The sequence below is a fragment of the Eumetopias jubatus genome, unplaced genomic scaffold, assembly GCF_037043125.1.
Source record: "Eumetopias jubatus isolate StellerSeaLion01/CBP00866 unplaced genomic scaffold, mEumJub1_p1.0 scaffold_4, whole genome shotgun sequence".
In the NCBI taxonomy this organism is placed as follows: Eukaryota; Metazoa; Chordata; class Mammalia; order Carnivora; family Otariidae; genus Eumetopias; species Eumetopias jubatus.
The window spans coordinates 169,387,823-169,406,432 of record NW_028274810.1 but is presented as its reverse complement, the minus strand read 5'-3'; the positions used below and the strand labels follow the sequence as shown (position 1 = coordinate 169,406,432).

The 18,610-nt window shown below is 40.1% G+C and overlaps 1 protein-coding gene across 7 annotated transcripts in view; it reads right to left on the bottom strand.

Annotated features, from left to right (window-relative positions):
* Positions 1–18,610, bottom strand: part of NCOA2 (nuclear receptor coactivator 2) — a 285,919-nt gene that overhangs the window by 28,694 nt on the left and 238,615 nt on the right. For 5 of the 7 annotated variants that reach the window (XM_088022803.1, XM_028113019.2, XM_028113024.2 and 2 more), the window contains 5 exons: positions 16,777–18,046; positions 9,230–9,440; positions 6,897–7,103; positions 3,792–4,007; positions 573–702 (listed from right to left, as the gene is read on the bottom strand). In XM_088022803.1, coding sequence (XP_087878929.1) covers positions 573–702; positions 3,792–4,007; positions 6,897–7,103; positions 9,230–9,440; positions 16,777–18,046 — 2,034 coding nt within the window. The remainder of the gene's footprint in view (positions 1–572; positions 703–3,791; positions 4,008–6,896; positions 7,104–9,229; positions 9,441–16,776; positions 18,047–18,610) is intronic. The other 2 variants (XM_088022804.1, XM_088022805.1) reach the window with 2 other exon arrangements.

The following is an 18,610-nucleotide window of genomic DNA, read 5'->3' as shown; positions in this document are numbered from 1 at the left end:
TAAGACCTCCTATAAATCTATTACTAATCTCTTCCTGCCAAATCTTCTCATATTGCCTTTACTATACTGTTTTAAGTGGTAAAATATATGTCAACAGAAAACCAGACAATTCTCTGTTACCGTAAACACGGGTTGTTTCCGTAACATCCAGGCTCTGACTATGCTGTTTTTACCTGCTGGACTGGCTTCCTGCCATCGCTGCCTCCTGAATCACACCTTTCCTTCAAGACTGAACCTTCTCCAATCACTCCAGTGGGACGCTCTCTCCCAATTTATTTCTCTTACAGCATTTATAGTAGTATACTACCTTATATTAGTTACTAATGTACATCTTATTTTCCAACTAAATTATAACGTTTTAAAGACATGCCCTAGGTCTAACCTGATTTTTGGATTTCTCCCTCCCCTATACCCCCTGTCCAATAACTGATGATATAGTCTGAATACATGAAAACTGGCCAGGACCAACTATTTAGGAGGAAAAGATTAACTTCTGGCAGAGGTCTAAAATAACTTACAGAACTCATCATGAACCACTCTTCTCTGGGATTTCCTGGGTACTCAGGACTCACCTGTTTTGGCTGGCAAAAGATGCCTGGTCTATAGGCAGGATGCTTTCAGGCCACGGGGCAGTCTGATTTGGAGGAGCTTGCTGTTGGCTATACTGAGGTCCCCCCATGTTCATTTCTAATTCAGATGGCCCTAAAAAGAGAGAAGACAAAAACCTTTACAACTCGTCATCAAGGAAGTGCCTATTTCCTCTATGTGATATAAAGTGAAATACCTGGTTTATATAAAATGGAAAAGACAGACGCATAATAATTAGGTAAAAATAGTAAGACTGACTTTTTGTTCTGAAATGGAAACAAAGGCAATAAATATCAAGGCTTATCACCCACTTTAGGCAATATATACAGTGGTAGCTCTAAACTTTTGGAAATGAAGACTTTTTATAGTCTCTCTTTGAGAGAGAGAGAGAGAGAGGAAGAGAGCAAGGGGGCGGGGTGGAGGGGCAGAGGGAGAGGGAGAGAATCTCAAGCAGACTCCCCACTGAGTACAGAGCCCACTGGGGGTGGGGTGGGTGGAGTGGGGGGCTCGATCTCATGACCCTGAGATCATGACCTAAGCCAGAATCAAGAGTCAGAGGCTTAACTGATGAGCCATCCAGGCACCCCAGCACCCTGACCTTTTAGTTTTGTTATGTGGGTATATCTTATTGATATTTACTGTATGGGAAATTCACATTGGAAAGTAGAAAAAAACAATTATTCATTCATTTAAAATAATTACAATAAATCCACTCTGTGTTAACATAAACAAGCTCTTTTTTTTTTTCTTTTAAAGATTTTATTTACTTATTTGACAGACAGAATGAGAGAGCAAAGCAGGGGGGGAGCGGCAGAGGAAGAGAGAAGCAGACTCCCTGCTGAGCAGGGAGCCCAATGCAGGGCTCAATCCGAGGACCCTGGGATCACGACCTGAGCCGAAGGCAGACGCTTAACCGACTGAGCCACCCAGACGCCTCTAAACAAGTTTTTTAAATAAGAAATGAAAAAAATCCTTTTACTGGCATTGTTTTAGATTTTTGAAAATCCGTACTTTAATGTTTGGATTGATAGAGGAGAGCCAGAGACTCCTACGTGCTCCCACATTCCACCTATGGTGATATCACACAGCATGTAACTTCCAGAATTCGACTGTATGCTTGTGAGAGGTGAGAGTGAAGAAGGCCAGGAGTATCTCAGGATTATTATGGAAATAGTTTAGCCTTACAGACCCCCTGAAAGGGCATCAGGGTCCTGGACCATACTTCTGAGAAGCGCTAGATCAGTTGTTCCTAAACTTTTATTAACTGTAATTCAGTTAGCTCTCCCAGAAGAGAGAGGGTGGAACAGAAAGAAGGCCCAGACAACTCAGATGTGCTCTTTCTTAGAAGTTCTTTTTAGAGGTTTAAAGCTAATGGATGACACGAGCTTTTCAATGATTTTATTGTTATCACCATCTATAGACCTGTCTTCCGTTAAAATAGGTAATTTTCTGTTGAGTTCAGGGTTTTTTTGAATTTATTAAAAATCAAGAGAAATTCAGCTACAGAATACACAGCTCAAAGGCCAGGTGAGGTGCTCTTCAGTAAAGAAATATGGAAAATAAATTGAATTTCTGGATATAAGGGATTTATTAATTATGGTATTTATTTATTTATTTATTTATTTATTTATTTAGTATTTCAAGTAACCTCTATAATCAACATGGGGCTCAAGAGTGACATGCTTTACCAACTGAGCCAGGTAGGTGCCCCTTAATTATGATATTTTAATGAATGAATCAATACATTAAAAAATTTCTCAGTTTAATTTTGCATGAAAATCTGGTCATTTTTAGCACTGTTCCACAGAAGCCTCAAATTGTATGAACTTATGTTTGGAAACCACTCATCAATTCGAAGTACATTCTCCGCAGAAAGGCTATCTGAATGTCACTCTCAGAAATAAGCCAAAAATGTGCTGAGCAATTACATAACTAGGTAGGAAAGCGGAAGCCAGAGGTAGGATGAGAATTCTGCATTGTCTTGTCAAAACAATCCTGGTACCTTTCCGTTAATGATTTAGCTCTTACTCATCGTGCAATATCTAAGTATATGAAAAAGTACATAAACATTAACTTACCTGAATTATGCTAACATGCAAGATTTAGAAGAAGGTTAATATGTCAATGATTAAGAAAACAATCTCATATATGAGTTGTACAGACCATTAACCTTTTTTTTTTTTAAATGACAGTTTCACCGAAATATAACTGACATGCCACACAATTCACCCATTTAAAGTATATGACTTAGTGGGTTTCGGTATATTTGCAGAGCTGTGCAACCATTACGATAATCGGGTTTAGAACGTTTTTATTCCCCCCAAAAGAAACCCCATGACCACTAGGAGTCACTCCCCATGTCCCCCATACCCCAAGCCCTAGGCAACCACTTACCTACTACTTTCTTTCTCTACAGATTTGTCTGTTCTGGGCACTTCATACAAATGGTGTCGTATAATGTATCAGACCATTAATCTTAATAACATGTGAACTGTATCCAAATAGAATTTTAGCGATCCTCACATTTTGTGAGATGTTCTAAGAAGACCTTGTACCTTCAGTGAGGACCCTGGAAAGTCTGGTTTAATAGTCTAGGATGGTGGCCCAAGAATTTGCATCTTGTCCTGAGATGATTCTGATGATCGCCCAGAGTTAGGAACCACTGCTGTAACACTGAAATGTTTTTAAAAAATATATGTATAACATTTACAGTGTGACACTCCAATTCACTCCCCTCAAAGGTTGAAATTAGGTAATTTAATAAAAATAAAACACCATAAATGTAGTTGGTTCTTTAATGTAACTAGAAAGCTTTTCAGATTCTATGATTCTATAGAGTTCTAGCAAAATCTCCCTTATGATAGCTTGCCATGAGGGGAATCACCTAAACTGCAAATGAGGAGCATATCCTCAAAGAACTTTTGGAGCTGTTACTGTCTTCTAAGAAAGCAAGGAGATTAAAAGTAAAGAGTGCTAGAGGGGTGCCTGGGTGGTTCAGCTGGTTAAGCGTCTGCCTTTGGCTCAGGTCATGATCCTGGCGTCCTGGGATTGAGTCCCACGTTGGGCGGCCTGCTCAGCGGGGAGTCTGCTTCTCTTTCTTCCTCTGCCCCTGCCCCCCGCTTGTGCTCGCATGCGCTCTCTCTGTCAGATAAATAAATAAATAAAATCTTAAGAAAAAAAAAAGAGCACTAGAACTACCTTACCTAGATTCATGACCTGAGACTGAAGCATCTGTCTTTGGCCAGGCTGGCTGTTGGGTCTCATGGGGATGCTGGCTGTTGGGTTCCGAATCATACCTCCTTGGATTGGCCGGTTCATGGCACTGGTGGGAGCAGCACAGGTGACTCTCACGGCAGAACTCTGTGGTGCCCATTCCCCAGATGGCATAGTGGGCCGGGAAGCATTACCACCCATCATTCCTGCAGGCAAGCCAGAGGAAACAGAGACATGGGGTAACTGAAAACATAGTCAGCACGTATGAACACCAGATGATCTCACTCTGTGGAAGACAATCATTCTGTAATACACAGTTGGCCCAATAGGTAACGCCCTCGTTGGGACAGACGCAGACCCTTGGCTAAGAAACAAGAGTTGGCAATTTCTACAGTTGCTCAAAGCACAGACTTGCCACTCTTCATAGTTCGGAAAAGCTGTTAAAATTGTTCCCATATGTACTTAGAAACAGGTGCTGTGGTGTGTGGATAACCCCAACTTCCTTCCTCAGGAAGTGAATCACATTAGCTGATCTACACGTCAGTGCTTTACTTTCCAAAAGGGAGGTGAGGCTAAGAGAAACAAGGTTTAAACTGATAATCAATACTCTGGTTATAAATCCGAATCACAGAATATCCCATGAAGCCGATGTCACATTTTTAAATCCTCAGCTCCCTTTCAGACTACTATAATTGTTAAGCTTCAAAATTGACCATGGTAGCCTCTAAAACATGAAGAAATTACAGGATCTTTCTACCACAGTTTTTTATATCCAAGGCAAGGGAACTCCTCCTTATAGGGTACTTCAATATACCTGGACCACCACATTCCTGATCACATAGATCTAGAATGGGTTAGGGCAGATTGGTAAAATCTTTTTATACTTGAGATATTATCAGTTATTTAACACTTAACAATAAGAGCACAATACTCCAAGCAGTATCAAGTGTTTACTCTCTCTGGCCTGGCCCCTGGGGACGCTGACAATGGCCAAATATTGGCTAAGACTTGATGGTCTAAAGGGGAAAAAAAATCCCAGTGAGAACCCCACATTTCAAAATGTTTAATGATGGATATATAAAAGTTTTGCTTTCATTATGGGGCGCCTGGGTGGCTCAGTCGGTTGAGCATCTCCCTTTGGCTCAGGTCATGATCTTGGGGTCCTGGGATCAAGTCCCATGTTGGGCTCCTTGCTCACTGGGGAGTCTGCTTCTCCTTCTGCCTCTCCCCACCACCGCTCATGCTTTCTCTAATAAATAAAATCTTAAAAAAAAATAAAAGTTGTTTTCAAATAGATGGCTTGCTTTCATTTACTTTAATTACAATAACTAAAAATAGGTATATTTAAGAAGCGGAGGGAACATGTATTGTGGGTGGCTTTTCACTTGTGAAATGAGAATGTGCTATGTCAGGATGATAAGGAATAAAGGATAATTAATTTGAAGAAGTCACAGAACAATATTATAGTAATATATATTTTAAAAACCATTTGAAGATTAAATTTGAATTACACAAATGTATTATGGGAGAATAGGCATTTTATTTTTCCAAAAACCTGGTCTCTAAATAATATAACAAGATTACGGCAAGTCCAGAAAGCAGAAGGAAAAACGACCCGCAATTCAACAACATTCCTGCAATTATAGTAACTGGGGTCTCAATCTCTTTCAGGCTTTTTCTTTTTCTTTTTTGAAACAAAGCACAGGCACTGTTATGATCTTCAGAGTCTGGACACCAGTGATCTCCAGGCTGCCCAGATTTGAAAACAGGTATACCCCTAAATTCCTCCCTCCAAGACCTCTCCAAGAACTCAGAACTTCTTGTGTTCCCCTAATAAGGAGGCACTTTTAGTAAGTCACTGGGGCTCCTTTTCTGTTACAGAATGTTGCAGAAAGCAGTCTTTTGTTTACATAAATCATTAATTTATCTTAAATTATAAAATTAATATGGCCCTTATTTCTGTGAATACATAAAGCAGTGAAGTAGTGAGTGTCTGGCACATATGGTAGGCGCCCAATAAATATTTGTTGAAGGAATCAACGATTTTAATACAGCATGGTACACGTTTCCCCACAAATTGCTTGCTCATCAATACCTGAAAATAAATAAATCCAACTTTTCCCCTTAAACTGAATTCTCATTTTCAGCCAGCTGTCTAAAATGGCAATGCGTATACAGAGATTAAAGACTAAGCTAAAAGAAAAAAACAAGAACAAATATAAATTCTTTTCATAATATCTATTTCTTTCAATGCCTTTTTCCTGAGTACTTCATTTTGTCAAAGGAAGAAGGCTGTAAATTGTGAGCGTTCATTAGGAAACTCAGCATCCTGCTACTAGGTCTGTGATAAATAGATATTATAGGGTACAGGACGTGGTGGTAATAGCAATCACTGCTGCTCAGATGATTTCTAGCCTTAATTAGCTGGAAGTGTGAGAATGTGGTAGTTGTGATGACACTGAGTACCATCTAGCAAATGTGCAGGGGCAACTTGGTAGATACCTGAAGTCATAGCAAGTCAAGGTCGAAACCAGATCATAGGCAAAGTCATATATCTTCAAAAAGGGAGCCCTGGACCCAGTACTCTTAGGTCAAGCATATTACCATGTAAAGTTCTTTATTTTTAATTAATATTTTTCTGAAGAACTATATCATTTATAAGTATGAAAAGTTGGCTGAATTTTAAACTTTCATTCTGAAATTCTCCAAAAACAAATCATCAATTAATAGGAAGTTTTGGGATTATCAGCAGATTACAGGAGATGCCAGCAGCCACCAAATCATTTTACACGTAACCCTACAATGTCTAGAACAGTAAACTGGAATAGAAGACATAAGCCTATGCTATAGGATTAATGATTAGAAACCTCGTAAAAGTAATGATCACAGAATAAAACAGTCAGCTTACTGGAATGTTTCCCAATGCTTCACATGCCACTCTCCCAGTCAAAGTTTGTAGAATTTTCTTACCTTCTAGTATTAGTTTCTAACATAAAAAAAAATTCATTTGAAAAATTCTACTACTTTGATGTGGATGAATACATCATTAAGTTAAATAACCCACCAATAAAGTAACAGTGCATTTGAGCCCTTACCTGTGCTACTGTTCCCTAAATTTCCTTGGTTTCCTATCATCCCTTGATTACCCATCATTCCTGGCTGAGGTATCACTGAGTAGGGACTACTGTTTCTGATTGGTGGGAAAGGTCCAGCACCAGTTGGGCTTTGCAATGTGATGTCAAGTGGTAAATTCTGGTTTGGCAATAACCTGCCCAGTTGCCCTGGTCGTGGGTTATTAAAAGCTAAGGAGAAAACAAATGAAAATTGAAGGTTAATATAGGATAATGGAAAAAGAACAGCAACAGAAGCAGTGATCAGGGAAAATGCTGTCTGTAAAATATCAAAGATATGCACATCAGGGACCAATTGCCTACGTAAAAGACAAACTCACAGACAAAAAAACAAACCAAAAAAAAACCAAAAAAAAACCAACCATATGCAGCACAAAAATTTAATCAACAGGTCTTTTAACTCTTAACAATCTTGCAAAAAGAGAGGAAAAAACCCCCATGTCTTTTACCATATATTTTCCTCCCCAACACTAATTTCTAACATTTAATCCTATTTGCTGGGTAAAACACTCGTATGGTCTTCTCCATATGTGCCATTATCGGAATTTAGGAGTCCTGCTTTGTCACAGCTATGAAGCTACAAACCTCTCCTGTATAGAGCCCCAAACCTAGACACGTGTGGTTTGGACATAGCATTTCTTAACTGGACTTTTCTAGAAGTAGAATTTGGTTAAAAGTACCTATTTGCCTTGGAAGTTAAAATCTTTTAAGTGTGAACTCTGCCCCCTAAAGTCAGTATTAAAGATTTAGGGCCCTGTTTAATCTTCTAAATACAGCTTCTTTAAATTCCGGACACATTCAGATTTGAAATGATTCTTATGGTGGACGGACAAGAATCCATGGTGGTGTGCGCACTGCACTGTACCTATCACATAGGTACCAATAATTTGATAAGAACATTTTTAAATTTTAAAAGTATACAGATATTATAAAGGACAGTTTATAGAGCTACTTTATGAAATAATATCAAGTATTTTATTTTCACTGACTTACGTAAAGCATAGTATGAAACAGAACATTCAGAATAAATAAGTTCTTAACAATTAATAACAGAAATAAAATATTTAGAAGAATTAGGGCTCGGAATGGAAATGGTGTATGTTTAATCATGATGCCCTCAGGTTTAGCTCTCCGGCTAGCACTCAACAATCTGACCACCATCAGCAGGTACAAATAGAGGAGAAAGCATGAGTCCTCATGCCATCCTTCATTAATGCCTCCGGTTAATGAGCATAAACTTCTCTAGTGTGCTTCTTACTCACTCCCCGACTCTTTGACTTTGTGATCCCCCACGGTCCAGAAGTACCTTCCATTCCTCAGGAAACACGAAGGTTTGAGAGATGATAACAAACACAAACTATTTTGTTTTATCCGTTTCAGAATAATCAAGAATCACTTGAGAAAAGATCTAGTAATTAAAGATATTTTGTGATTTGGTTGATGGTTGCCATTTACAGTTTCAGAACAAATGCTAAGCACAGAATGAGACTGTACTTGACGAGGGAAAAATCATTCTGTTCACCAAGTTAACTAAGGACGTCATTTATCATTCCATAAATGACGTCTCTCTGCACAGGAGAGAGATTTTCTTCCATTCAAAACTGTTGGACTACTTCAGGTAACTGAGTTTGTAAACTAAGTGATCCTGGTGAAGAAAGAATTCGTCTTAAACTTACAAAATCTAAAATAAAAAGAATACATGATAGAAAAAATGTATTTTCTAAAATAGTCTAAGGTCTTCCAGCTCTATATCAAATTAGTTAAAGTGCACTTAGAAAACATGTATGATAAAGTTCCATTCAAACTGATATTTAAAAGATTATTCCTAAGAGACAGGATAAGACTTTTTTAATGTGTAGAGCCCGTTCACATATTATGATTAAATATTAAGAATTTTTAATAGCATTTTATTCCTAAAAAGTCAGCCTAACTTTATAATTTTTTATATATTTAAAGTATCCACTTATATACTCAAACACATAAAGTCTATTTTAAACCCCATTTCTGAAGGCAGTAGCAAAAATAAAGGGAAACATGACAACCACCCAAAGAACTTTATCTATGTAGGTCAGTCTCACTGCAAATTGATTAAATTAACCACAAGAGAATGCTGGAAGGCCATGTTCAAGAGAGTCCATTTTGAATGGTGTTTTGAAGAACCCGGGCAGTAGATGGCGCTATTTGATCACAAAAACCTTCAAGTGACTAAGCTGTTTGTATCAGATTTTAATAATCACTGTTTCTAATGGTGATTATATGGGAATTTCTTGGCATAACCATCAATATCTCATACTCACTGCTCTGTGAAATTCGCAATGCTGTTTTCTGGGCTCCAACAGGTGTAACAGGACTGTTTTCAGCTGTGAGTTGCATGAGGTCATTGATGATGGCTTGCTTGTCAACTGATCCAGCAGGGGCGCCTGGCCTCGTGTCTGGGAAAAGCTGTGGTAATTGACTATTCTGCAAATCATCCAAAATCTCCTCCAAGTTGTCCAGCTCACTGCCAGGCTGCAGTTAACAAACAGAAGAGTTTATCCAGTCCCACCCTGAGGGTGGGCACCACAGCCCCCTCTGCAATTACAGACCCAACTGGCATGAGGCACCACCACAGCCAAAGGATGCAGACACACAAGCAGACCTCTGGCCTAACAAGGGAATTGATCTTTTAAAAATTTAAACTGACAAACGCCAAATAACTTAATTTCTTCGTCCTCTATTTCCTCATCCAGAAAAAGAGTGGTGACTGAATTAGAAAGCTCTCTTCCAGAGCTGATTCATTGGCAATGTATAAATTCCCCTTTAATGTATGCTAATAATTCAATCAGTCATGAGTATGTATATTTCTAATTAACTCTGAGTGTACTAGGACTTATGGTCCAGGTCTAGGTTTGTGGTTAACTCTAAGAAATAACAACAAAAAACTGGTTCAAAAAAAAATATGATCGAAATTTACACTACATCAGTGTTTTGTAGGTGGTCATTTCCTTCTAGGAGTTCTTTTTTTAAGAGCAGGGGTAAAACGCAAAATAAGCGCAAAGTAAGCTCAAAGTCACCATGAATAGTTAAGCACTGCCTTTTCGATTTGACTGGTATTTTTTTTCGTGCTTGCGCTTTCAGTTTCAAATGACACTGGCTTTCTCAGTCAGTCACCAGCTTAGGTGACAAAATGTAGGGAAGCAGGATAAAAACATGGTGTCCCCATACACAGCATCTATTAACCTGACTTCACAGAAGGCAGAACAGTGTTTCTTAGGGCTTTTCCTTCTACTGAAGTCATTTCATTTCAATTACCAACATCAAAATAGTAAGGTAAATATCACCACTATCTCACACCTACTACTTTTCTTCCAAAAAGCTCAACATATTTTATATTCTTTTAAGTAGAACCTATCAGGCAGTGCTAACCACACAAGAAAATGGAGAAGTTAAATGTTAGAAGTAGTTTCTAATGAAGAAAGTGGTAAGAATGATCTCTTGGATGTGTAGGTGGAAACACAGAAGTTAGGTAGTTCCCTCAAAGTCACTGGATGGAATCTGAATCCTTGACCATGACTAGACATTTTATCGACACAGGGCATTCAAATGAAATTGTTTACATCCGATAGGAGGTAATACTTGGAGCAAAATGGCTCACAGTTTTATTCTATATACAATCCCTATTCCCCAGGCAGAGGTTGGATTTACTAAGGTTTTTGCAATTTATGGCATATGTAGTATCGGTATGGGAAGTCTTACTGGAACATATTTCTCAAGTTGGGAAAGAGAAACTGAAGTGACATTTTATTTGATTCCTTCTTCAGAGTCAAGTAGCTTAGTAGTAACCTGGAGATCAACTTTCTAGGAAATTCCCAGTGTGTTGCTGGGGCAATTACAAGACCATTTTCTAGTTTAATTTAGCCACGCATTTCTAACAGAAGATGGAGGCATCAAATATGGGAAAGATACATCTTCGGTAAGGGTTGGGTTCCAAAGTCAGCATCCTGAAGTATAGACGGAGACAAAATGACCCTTGGGGAGACACCTCACTGTGCACCTATGTCCCCTCCAAGGGCGACACAGGTTCTCCTCCGGAGCGGAAGCACACTGCTGTTGTTTTAGCTGAGTCCTAAAATGACGTAGTATGTAATGTGCGTAGGGGCTGTGCTGCACTTAAAAACCCTGTAGCTACATGTTCACACTGCTAGAGCCATAGAACCCAAACCCAGTAACCTCTTGTCATCCATCTCATGATGGTTCTGCAAGGGTACATACTTATGGGGTAAAATGGTGGGCAGAACTGCTCACACTACTTAATCACTTCGTAGCTGCCCCTTCCTTTCTTCTGAATGTGTACAGATGATTTTGTGTAAGTTAAACGTACATGTAAAGTGACCCCATTGTAAATCCATCTTTATCATGTTTTGCTGAATACAAAAGGATAAACATCAGTATGAACATCTATTGTCCTCCAAGGACAGTTCCTGGAACACAGTCATGGACACTCAGTCAATTGGATGAATTCCTTTAACCATATTAACCTGTGATTTAAGAAAATTTCCCAGGATCAACTAAATTTCTCACAGAAATTCCTATAATTTCCATTATTTTCTCAGAAAAATATTTCATAAAAATGTGTGATAAATATCCTTGTAATTGTGTCATTAAAATAACTATAGCGATAAGAGGTTTTAATAAACGGAAGTTTATTGCTGTCCTACGAAACCAAGTTTCCCTACTATGCTGCTGCCTTGTGTAGAGTATTTTATTTATTTAAAAGCTTTTATTTATTTATTTGACAGAGAGACACAGTGAGAGAGGGAACGCAAACAGGGGGGAGTGGGAGAGGGAGAAGCAGGGCTTCCCGTGGAGCAGGGAGCCTGATGTCGAACTCGATCCCAGGACCCCGGGATCATGACCTGAGTCGAAGGCAGACAACCAACGACTGAGCCACCAGGCGCCCCTAGAGTATTTTAAAAAGTGGCCCTTGAAGCTCATTGTGTGTGTGTGGGGGGGGTGGTTGTGGGGAGAGTAAGGGGTGAAGGAGGAGGAAGGAGGGGGGAGAATAAGTAAAGTAATAAGATACTTGAGAAAGCTCTGCAGATTGCCTTGGATGAGAAACAGCCAAAAATAAATAGGTTCATATAAACAGTAATAAAAATAAAGTATACTATTATCCTCAGTGGATGCTCTTATACTTGGCCCCCAATCCCAGATATGTGTAGAAGAAAGCTTTTACAGTGTAGATTAACAACAGCCTATGTCTAGACTATCTTTCCTTTTTACCTTTATTCTTTTCACCCAAATAAAATTATACTCTAAACCACATCCGTCAAACAGAAAAATAACTATCATCATAGTTTCAAAGAGTTGCAACAAGATTCATGATTCTTCCTATGTAATCTACTCGTGTCTAATATAATGAGTTGAAAATAAGTCTAACGTTATACGTATAACATGTTACAATAGATTTGGATGGCTGGGTCGCCTGGGTGGCTCAGTCGATTAAGCGTCTGCATTCGGCTCAGGTCATGATCCCAGGGGTCCTGGGATTGAGCCCCGCATCGGGCTCCCTGCTCCATGCTTGTGCTCTCTCTCTCAAATAAATAAAATCTAGTGTGTGTGTGTGTGTGTGTGTGTGTGTGTGTGTGTGTGTGTGTGTGTGTGTGTGTGTGTGTGTGTGTGTGTGTGTGTGTGTGTGTGTGTGTATTATTTGGATGGTTTAAATCAATTTATTGGTTTTTCAATTTCAAATAATTAGAAAATTTAAAATGCAGTATTTTCCTTGGTTGATTTTTATTTTTAAAAAGCATGTATTAAAAACTGATTTTCAAGTTTTTAATCTCTGCCATTTTAAGAGCCGACCAAATTCAACTGTGGATCAGTCTAGTTCCGACAAGTAAACACTTTTTTGGGGTGCCTGGATGGCTGTTGTTAAGCGTCTGCCTTCGGCTCAGGTCATGATCCCAGGGTCCTGGGATTGATCCTGCATGATCCTGCATCGGGCTCCCTGCTCAGTAGGGAGTCTGTTCCTCCCTCTGACCCTCCCCCCCCACCCCACCCCCGCTTTCTCTCTCTCAAATAAATAAAATCTTTAAATAAATTAAAAAAAAAAACTGAACACTTTTTTGTCTTAAGAAAGCCATGTAGGAACTTCTTGGTTTCATAGTCAAAAGAAATTGGTTCTTTGGATCCCCATAACTATGGACATTATTCGAATTCATTCAGCTTGCCATCAGAAGAATACATTATGTAATTTTCCCCACTGGAGATAATATTGTTTTGCTTGTGCTTATTTCTTGTTAATTTTTGGAGTACACATTTAACATTCACCTAATTGTATACTTTAAATGATCTTCATCAAGGACATAAAATTCAGAATGTCTACTATAACCCCTACGGCTGTTTGGCAATAAAATCTGACAATTATGGCATTTTCTTCTGTAGTTATGTAAGTTTTGGAAGGGACAGATTTGATCACATTAAGTTTCTGATCAAATATCCCCCCTAAATTTTTTTAAGCTTTAATTCTCACCAAAAGTTCTTCTAGTCCATGTCTACTTTTTTTTTTAAAGATTTTATTTATTTATTTGACAGAGAGAGAGACAGCGAGAGCAGGAACACAAGCCAGGGGAGTGGGAGAGGGAGAAGCAGGCTTCCAGGGGAGCAGGGAGCCTGATGCGGGGCTCGGGGCTTGATCCCAGGACCCTGGGATCAGGGCCTGAGCAGAAGGCAGACACGTAACGACTGAGCCACCCAGGCACCCCAGTCCATGTCTACTTTGTTAGGCATTTCTTCACAAGACAAAAAGATTAATGCCTTCCTTTAAAATGCTTTGCCAAGATTCTTCAAAGTTTTGCTTAGGCATCTATTTGAATGCTCAAATTAGCCACATCAATTTGAATAGTTAGTTTAAACTATTTCAGGCAGAAAATGAGTCAGAAAGATTTTTATAAAAGTTCTACAAAATGAAAATTGGACTTGATTTCTTTAATTTTTCATTTTTCTGGTTTTATGAATTTTTCATGTGTCAAATCAACTTGTTCTCTGAAGGAAATATAAAGAGCACATGCATTTTAATAACATAAGTGTTTTAATAAGTTACAAAACATTTTTTCAAAAATTTAAATAAAAAGTGTAATTTTACCACATTTGCCTAACATAAAATTGCTTAAAAAAAAAGGTAAAATTGTTAAAAGATGGTAATACAATTCTACCGCATTTGGTGGGAAATTTTCAGGACATTGCCAGTTTAAGATACAGTTTGCCTTTCTGGTGGAGCTAAAGCAAGATGTTCCTTTTAGACTAGCTCTAAGCCCTCATAACTGGCCCAGTAGCGTTAGAAAGAACATAAGACTATCAACATGCTCTACTGGGTAAATAAGTGTGTAACTGGAAAGTCGGTAAACATATTGGAAATTTTTCAGTCACTGCTTCCTGTTGGTGCCGAGATGCTGTAGAAACAAATGTTGTTTAAATAGTCTACCCAGTGAAGAACGCTATTTTAGGTATAATAGCACCATCGAAGTACTTCCTGTCCTTAATAAGTTATAGGTAGGTTAAACACACACTTGGTTAATGGCTCTTTTCGGAGTCAAAATAACAAGCCCGTTGACTGCATAATTCAGGCTCCCTAACAGTTTATCTTATTAAATAAAAAATTTGCATTCCCCTGAAATGAAAGAAAAAAACTTTAACAAACTGGTACAGCAGTTAAAAGGAGATACAATTAATCTGTTTTGGGAATACTGAAGGCAAGCAGGAGGCAAAAGAATCATTGTTTTTTCCTTAAAGTCAGTCATTTTAACTTTGATCTAAATTTAGTTAATGCATACTTCCTGTGGTAACTTTTCTTTTCAAGTTGCAATGTTTTCAATGTTAAGTTTGCTCTGAAGCAGTATTTTTTGGCGGAGTTTTATTTTTCAAATGGGAGTGAATGGAGGGTGAGACCAGGGGCTGGGTTTCATTAAGAAAAAAAATGGTGTGCGTGTGTGTACACCCTGCTTTTTGGTCCCCAAATAACAGATTTGTGCTGATGTTCCCTAGGTAAGATGATTTTGATTAGAAAAACGTGTCTCCTAAACAACAATTAGAAATGGCAAGTGACTCAAGGACTTAAAAAAAAAATTTTTTTTTTTTTGTCAGTTTCTTGTCTGAAGTTAGCATCATCACACACTAAATATAGACATGCCAAACAGTGTCCCCCTTCCCTGACCCTCTAAGTCCCTAGGGCCTCAGGCCTGGGATAGAAATAAATTCTGTGTATGGAGGGAGGGGCCAGCCACTTAGCCATTGAGCTAAGGTGGCCCTCATGAGTCACCATCTTGCCCTCCGGCATGTGTTAGGGAGACGTGAGTGACAGTATCTGTGCCTGCCACTCACTCTATATTCTAATCTAGTAAACCTCAAAAGATGAAAACACTGACAGTTATCGATAGTTTCACCCTACACTTAATCCAAGCTTTGCTACTAACTTTCTGCTGAAAGAAACTGAGGTTCCCCCACTTACTGATTTTACTGTATTACAGAATAGCGGTATTGTCGAACCCTGCCGCTAACATCTAAGTTCCAGGGTTAATTATCAAAGATGATTATAGAATTAGGATGTTTCCCTGGTGAAGGGCATGGAGGTTTAAAAAAATCCTATCTCTCTTACAGGAATACAGCAGCTGCCAAGACATCAAAGTGAAAGAAATGAAGGAAGCTAAGAGCTTGGAAGGGCGGATGGAGCCCCGCTCTGTGGGGCGGGCGTGTTTGGCCTCAGCCTTCCTGATTCCTGCTTTCAATCCTAGCCCTGCCCCCGGGCCAGCCTTGGCTGACTCAGCAGAGTTCAAGTATAGCAAGGGAGTGTTGCTCTCTCCTCTCCCCACGCACACCTAGTCCCCCAAGACAGGGACACATCAACTCCCTACTTGCAAAACAAATTTCAAGACAAATTAGTGAACCATTTTAAGTAGAAAAGCCAATGCAGCTTCTTCACTTGTTAACCAACGAGGACTTAAAAGATTTGAAGTCCAGGGCTGTTCCCAGGTATTAGAGAGGGAGTTGATAAAGCAGGGTGAAGTCTTGGATCATTAACCCAGCTCGTCACTGAGTCCCCAGGAAACATCTTATGCCAAACCATTATGTCAGAAATAACTCTCCAAAAAAGAAAGAAAGAAAGAATTCTTTAACATTAACCAGAAGGTTCGGCTGACGATAGAGAAGGGCGCGATGTTCCTCATTAGGTTTGAAAACCAAACTCTGATCTTAAAGAGAAAGGTAAATGGGAAATTATTTAATGAAGTCTGCCCTGACAAAGCCAGTTTCAAGGAAGTGATTATCCCCAATTTAGGCATCTTCTATTAACAGGGTCAGCAAACTACAGCTGGCCTGTGGGCTAAATCCTGCCCACCACCTGTTTTCCTATGGCCCCGAGCTAAGAAGGGATTTACATTTTTTGATAATTGAAAAAAAAATCAGAAGAGCATTTTGTGACACACAAAAACTGTATAAAATCCAAATATCAGTGGCTGTCAGTAAAGTTTTATTAGAACACAGCGCCCTCATTTGTCTGCATAGTGTCTATGGCCGTTTTTGGACCACAGTGGCTGTTTGGTCCGTAGAGCCTAAAATACTCACCACTTGGCCCTTTCCAGGAAAAAAAAAAAATCAGTCAGCCTTCCCCTCGTGGATGAAAGTGTCACTCGTTGCTAGACAGGAGTATTTGGAACAGGGAGCTTCAGTGAGAATTAACTCTGTCTCCAAGTGAGAACAACAAAGGAGAAGGCTTATTTTCATCCCTTCACCTGAGGCCTCCAAATGCCCCTGTGAAAATCCTTGATGGATATGGATTAGTATACCTGAGAGAACACATTACACAACTTACCTGCTCACTAGGCTCAAAGCTCATCTCCTCCTTCTCAGTTTTCATAGCTATTAATTTTGTGTTACTGGCAGGGTCTGTCTTACTGTCCAGTCGCTCAAGTTTGGGGGTCATTTCTGGTAAACCAATGTCTTTAGTATCATCTTTATCTAGCAAGTAGCGAAGTAGTGCATTCTCTTTCTTCTTGGGGCTCACTGGCTCTTGCTTAATAGTCACTTCTGAGCCGGAAGCCGTGCTGTTGGCCTCCTGGCTCAGCTCTTTGCCTGTGGCTTCTGCTGTTAACTTAGCCAAATCCACAGGGGAGCTGCTGTCCTGCAAGAGTCTGTGCAAAATCTTATGCTTCTCCTTGAGCGAGGTTCCATGTGTTGAGCCAGGACCAGGCAGGCTCGCTGTGGAGTCCTTGTTTGTGTCCGAGAGGGAGCTGGGTAAGGGCGAGGGCTCCATCTGGTCCGATTTGGTGGTCAACAGCTGCAGGAGTTTGGTCTGTCCTTTGCTGTCATGCAGCCGATTCTGTGCGTCAGCTCTCTCACCGCTCACAGCCTGGGGCATGCTGGAATCGTCCGCCTCCTTCTGCTCTCCTGGACGGCAGGTGCTCTCTGCTTGACCAGTCGTACCTTCAGCCGGCTCCCCATAAAGCCCGAAACAGTCTTTGGAGTCTAAGCTCCCCATCTTGCTGAGTGGGGGAGGATTCATATTAACGGGGGAGTTTTGCAAATTGCCCAGTTTCAGGTCTGGTGAAGCCAGCGACGACCCTAGTGAGACCCCGTGCCCCTCGCTGAGGGCCTGAAGTGCGTTGAGGGAACTGTTGGTGTAGCTATGGCTATTTCCTGTGCTGCTGCAAACTCCAACAGGGGAATGCAAGCTTCCTGCGGGCGAAAACTGACTGGGTGGGATTCGAGGGCTGCCGGCCACTCCGGGACTCATGCGATGCCGCGGTGAAAGCATGGAGTTGGGCTGTCCTGGATTCATGCCAGGGCTACTCTGGGAGGGACTGTTCATTTTGAGTGCATAGTTACTACCCTGAGGAGTGGTTGTTTGCATGCTTGACACATGGTTCATTCCCCCGGAACCACCAAACCTGCCCATGGGCATGCCCATTTGTTCCTTTGGGCCATTGATGGGAAAATTTATATTGCTACCGAGGGTCATGTCCTGACCTGGGTTCCCACTGCACATGGCCTGATGGGCAGGGCTGCTAGAGCTAATCGGATTCAGTGGCTTCCCCATCGCTTGTCCCGTCAGATCCGGATTCATGACACACACATTCTGCTCTCTGTACGATGAGGAAAGAAATATAAAAGGAAACACATTTAGCGAGTTGTTATTAATTTTAAAGAAATGAGATGGCCTCTTTTCTTTAAAAGAACAGACTACATTTAAAGGACAGATAATACTTGGATGAAACAATCTACAATTATGGACAAGACTGAGCACGCATAATTTTGGACCAAGAGGGATGTTTTTCAGTCAACCCATTAAGATGTCTGCGGTTTTACAGAGGAGCTGTCTTTAAATGTGACTGCTACTGGATTGAAATTGTAGTTACCAGAGAAGACATTAGAGGGGTTCCAATTACATAATATTATCTTTCTCATTACATGGTATATTATCATGAATAACTGAGAACTTTTACCATCTTAAAGGAAGGACCCTAACAAGCAGAGCTGTCTTCAATTATTTGCCAGATCACAATTCTTAACAAGAGACACATCTGTAAGCCCAGAGAGCTCCGAGGTATACTACCCGGCTCAAGACGGACAGCAAACTTAGCGGGAGAGGGGGGAACTCGCCCCTAACTAGTAGAGACTCCACAAGTTCTAGAGCCAGTAAAGTTATC